This window comes from Kogia breviceps, chromosome 2 (assembly GCF_026419965.1).
Source record: "Kogia breviceps isolate mKogBre1 chromosome 2, mKogBre1 haplotype 1, whole genome shotgun sequence".
Taxonomy (NCBI): domain Eukaryota; kingdom Metazoa; phylum Chordata; class Mammalia; order Artiodactyla; family Physeteridae; genus Kogia; species Kogia breviceps.
Window position 1 is genome coordinate 201,909,914 of NC_081311.1, and position 4,454 is coordinate 201,914,367.

At 63.9% G+C, this 4,454-nt stretch overlaps 1 protein-coding gene across 1 annotated transcript; it reads left to right on the plus strand.

Moving 5' to 3' along the window:
* Window positions 1–358: 358 nt before the first annotated feature.
* RTP5 (receptor transporter protein 5 (putative)) lies at window positions 359–3,863 on the plus strand. Its single transcript, XM_059052913.2, is given in 3 exon segments — window positions 359–544; window positions 2,284–2,455; window positions 2,457–3,863. Coding segments are annotated over 3 exon segments (1,644 nt in total). The 5' UTR covers window positions 359–392; the 3' UTR covers window positions 3,777–3,863.
* The last annotated feature ends 591 nt before the right edge of the window (window positions 3,864–4,454 follow it).

A 4,454-nucleotide genomic window follows, 5' to 3' on the forward strand; every position in this document is an offset into this window, starting at 1 on the left:
AGAGAAGCAGGCCTTAGGATAATATGTTTAGTAAGATTTCCTATCTGTGAAAAATAATTCTGGAAATGTATATGTGCACAGGCACCGAAAAACACGTGGATGTCGGCACCACAATGATGACTACCGGCGATTTTTATCCTATTGTAGTTTGTCCTTTTTATTTATCTGCTTCTGATTTTTCCTAAAATGAAAATCCACTGCTTGCGTAATAAAAAGTACGCCAAAGGATCAGAAAAAAAGGCCTATTTCTCATTTCTCTGAGACAAATCCGGTTGCTATGGAGACGAGACGTTGTCAAGGCGGCAATTGGTCGGTGCCGGAGGCGGGTGGGCGCTCACTAGGAGCCGGAGCCAGCGCAGCCCTCAGACTGCAGTGCGGAGCCCAGTGCCAGCATGGACGGCGTGGAAGTGTGGGCCAGCACCTTGGCCCAGCTGATGGCCAAGAGGAAGCCCCAGGACACCTGGGAGCTGGTCCCCGAGGAGAACCTGGCCTCAGGGCACCTGGACAGCAGCGGTTTCCAGTACCGGCTGCGGGGGCTCTCGAGGTGCGGCCGAGAGGGGGGGGGTCTCCTGTGGGGTCCTGAGAGGGACGGGCCGAGGCTACTTAACCGCTGGCTAGGCTGGGTGTGGCCTGGCCGGTGCGGAAGGCTGGGGGTGGGGGCCATGTGTCTGCCTGGCCTTGGCACCCAACAGGTGGGTGGGTGGGGTGTTGCTCCTCCCTTCCCGGAAGTGGGGGTGTTGGGTGTTGGGGGAGCAGTCTGTTCATTGCCTTTCAGCACAGGCGAGCTGAGACCCTGCCTGGCAGTGCCGGCACCGCCAGACCAGTTGGGGCCCTGCCAGGGGGCGGCTTGAGCCCCTTGAGCCTTGGTGATGCTGCCCCTGCGTGGAGGACTCTGCTTGTTCACTGCAGCATCTCCTCGTTTCCATGGCAGCGCTGACAACGGGAGCACGGGGTAGGCAGGCACCCGGTCACCGCTCGGCCCTGTGCTGCAGAGAGGCCTGAGGGCATGGAAGAAGGGAGCACGGGCCCCAGAGGAAGGAGGATGTCCCCGGCCTGGGCTGTGGCCGAGTGGGGGCCGAGTCACGAGCCCCGGGGACCGTGGGTCACCACGTGAGCCTCGCTCTTCCTCATCGTGATGACAGCTGCCGTCAGAGCAGCCAGGACGGGCCAGACCTGCAGGGGCCCTGCCCAGCCAGGCAGCCTGGTCCCCCAGGGGCCAGCTGGGAGGGGGCCTTGCAGACCGGTCACCGTGTGGACCCTGCAGTCAGCTACCCTTTGGCACGGACGCCCCAGCTGCCCAGCGTCCGAAAGCCCTGGAGTCAGGTGTGTGGTGGGACACGCCGGCTTTCCCAGGTGTCAGGAGGTAACAGCCTTTGGTGCATCTGAGGGGTCCCTTCCAACCCGCTACTGTTCCCACAGCCCCATGGAGGAGCCGCTCTACTCAGGTGGGACGAGGACCCTCAGCACACATTGGTTTTCTGTTTCCACGGACAGAAGTGCCAGCTGGTGGGATGGCCACTAGGGCAGACCCAGCTCTCCACGTGCAGCCACTGGCCACGTGCAGCCGGGATGTGCTCATTAATTAGCGGATAAAGGAGGAAGTTCAGTCCCTAGGGCACCATCCGGGTCTAGGTGCTCCCTGGCCACGTGTGGCTGGAGGCTGCACGCAGGGGCGCGGTGGGGACAAGCCCACCATCGGGAAGTTCCGGTGGACCGGTCAGAGGGTCACTTACCGGGGACCTGACAGTCTGGAAACAGAAGGACACAGGGCCTTCAGCCTCCAGAGCAGCACCCTCACCGTGTGGGGGCCAAACCCGCTGCCCAGGGAGTGGTGCCCGCAAGTGAGCGCAGGGCCACCCCGGCATCCTGGGGTGCCAGCCCCTCATAGCTCTCCTCAGGCTTCTCTGCCGGCCCCCAGCCTCCCCGTCGCTTCTCTCCCGTGGGATGGGCTCCCCGGGTCCTTTCCGCAGCCCCCCACCCCCGCACTGGGCGTCACAGATGCTCTTCCTCCCCTCACTGTCCTGGTGACATCTCCTCGGGCAGTTGAGACCCAGGTCAGCAGGCGACAGACCAGCAGCAGCGAGCGCAGAGGTGGCCCTGCACGTGGCAGTCCGGGCTTTGCCGCTGAGGGCGTCTTGGTGCCAAACGGACGAGAGGCGTGTGCTTCGGCTTTTCAGGTTCCGGGCGCAGCAAGGGACGTGCACGCACGGGCTGGGCTCGTGAATTCCGCTGGGCCTGGGGAAGGGCCACCCCACCGCCGCTCACCCCCTCTCTCCTGCCCAGGCTCCAGTGTGGCCGCTGCCGGTGGGGCTGGTCCTCGGCCCACGTGCACACGCTCTTCCACCTGTGGTGGGACCCGGCTGCCCGGCAGGGGCTGGTGAAGATGCGCGTGTGGGCCCGGCGGTGCCGGGTGTGCCTACCGGGCGGGGCCGCCTGCCGGGTTGGCCTGCTCGACGTGTGTGCGGCTCTTCCTCGACAAGCGGGTGCGGTTCATCACGCGGAAGTGCTATGGGGAGGGCCCAGGCTCCGACCGGAGCCCCGAGATCTGCTTCGGTGAGTGCCGTGAGGCCTGCGACCTGGGCGTCTGCTTCTTCCAGAAGCCCCTGGACCCCGCCTGGGGGCCCGAGGTCAAGAGCCCCAGCACCATCAAGGGCAGCTTCACCCTGTGTGGCAGCAGCAACGCGGACGCCCCCACCGCCGGCCGACAACTGCGCACGCTTGGCTGCGGGCTTGTGGTGGAGCGCTCCAGGGGCTACACCCCCAGCTCCGTCACGCTCCCCCTCTCCGTGGCCGACTTCATCCAGAACCCCCTCTCCGAGGGCAGGGACTTCTTCGGCGAGGATGAGGAGATCGCCACTGTCCCCTCCTCCCTTGTGCGCGAGGACAAGGGGCCCGTGGCCGGCCTTACTGGGCCGCGCGCCATTGGCAGGGGTTCCCTCTACCTGCCCACCAGTTCCAAGGCCACGTCCAAAGGCAAACGCTTCCCGGTGAACCTCCAAGCCCCCGTCTTCCACGGCAAAGGCCTCCTCCTCAGCGGCACCGAGGAGGTGACAGGCTTCATCTACAAAGGCCACGGCTGCGTCTCCGACCCTGATGAAAATGAAAATGAAGATGCAGATGCAGACGATGGCTGGGGTCCCACGTTCGGCAGCAGCGGTCCCATCACTGAAGTCACTGATGGAAACGGCCCGCGGCCAATGACCTACATCATCGGCCTCACGAACAATGGGGAGGGCTCCGTCACCTTCCCCTCTTCTTTGACCAATGGGGTCCTTGAAGGCGAGGACCCCTTTGACCCCATCTGTGGCTCCCTCACCTTCCCTTTCATCTTCGCCGACAAGGGCAAAGGCGGGACTTCCTCTGCTGGTGTCACCGAAGGCAAAGGGAAGGAGGATGGCGGCAGCGGCCCTGCCACCGCTGGCCGTGAGCCCCTTCCAGGGACCAACGCCGGTGGCCCCATCCCCATCAGCGAGGGCTCCGTCACTATCCCGTTCTCCGTCCTCAGCATCACTCAGAGCAAGGGCTCTGGCAACGATGCCAGTGGCCCTCAAAGCAATGGCCTTGCCACCCATGGCTTTTCCAAGAAGCAGAGGCAGCCGGGGCCCAGGGTGGGCAAGTCCGGCCCTGGGTCCTACTGGGAGGAGGACTTCTGCTGGGCCGAAGGCTTCTGCTTCAACCCCTACGAAGGGGTCTGGATCTGGGTCTCCATGACCGTCTGCATCCTCTGGGTAACGTACCTGTACAAGTTCAGCCCTGACCACTCCCCGCAGGTGTGAAGTGTGGCGCCTCTCGTTGGTCCCCGCTTCACCCCCCAGCAGGGCCGCCTGGGCAGCCAGCGAGCCAAGTGACCTCCCTGTCCCCCCAGCAAGCCCCCGGCCGCCTTGGCCGCCCCCTGCTTCCGTGGTCTGTCTCCTGCCGTGAGTTGTGGTATCGTGGAAGCTCATGCCGCGATCATCCCCCGAGCTGACAGTGTGTGTTCCCGGCGCTTTTCTGTATGTGTCACATTCCGATAAAATAAAAGTCAAGAAGCAGCAGCCACACGGCACTCGGGCTGAGCTGAAGGTGTGAGGTGGGAGGGTGAGGTGGGCACACGAGCCGACCCCTGGGTCGCAGTCCCCACAGGGTCTCCTTCCCTCGATGGCTTCTGGATCCCTGGATGGAACGCTCGGACCTGTTCGGCACAGGCTGTCAGGGCGGGGTGAGGGGGGGGAGGAGGTCCTACACCACCCACTCTGTGAAGATGAAAGCCCCTTGAGGTGTGGTTGGCAAGCCTCTTCCTTCCCCTCGGCCCCCCCAACACCAGGGTCCCGGTAGCTGAGGAGGTGCCTTCCCCATGGGAGGGGCAGGAGGCCAGCCAGCTCTTTTCCGGATTCTGCACGGTTCCCCCGGAGCATTTACATCCACAGTGCTGTTTTGGTTTAAGAAACGCCATCTGTGCTGTAGGTCAGAAAACT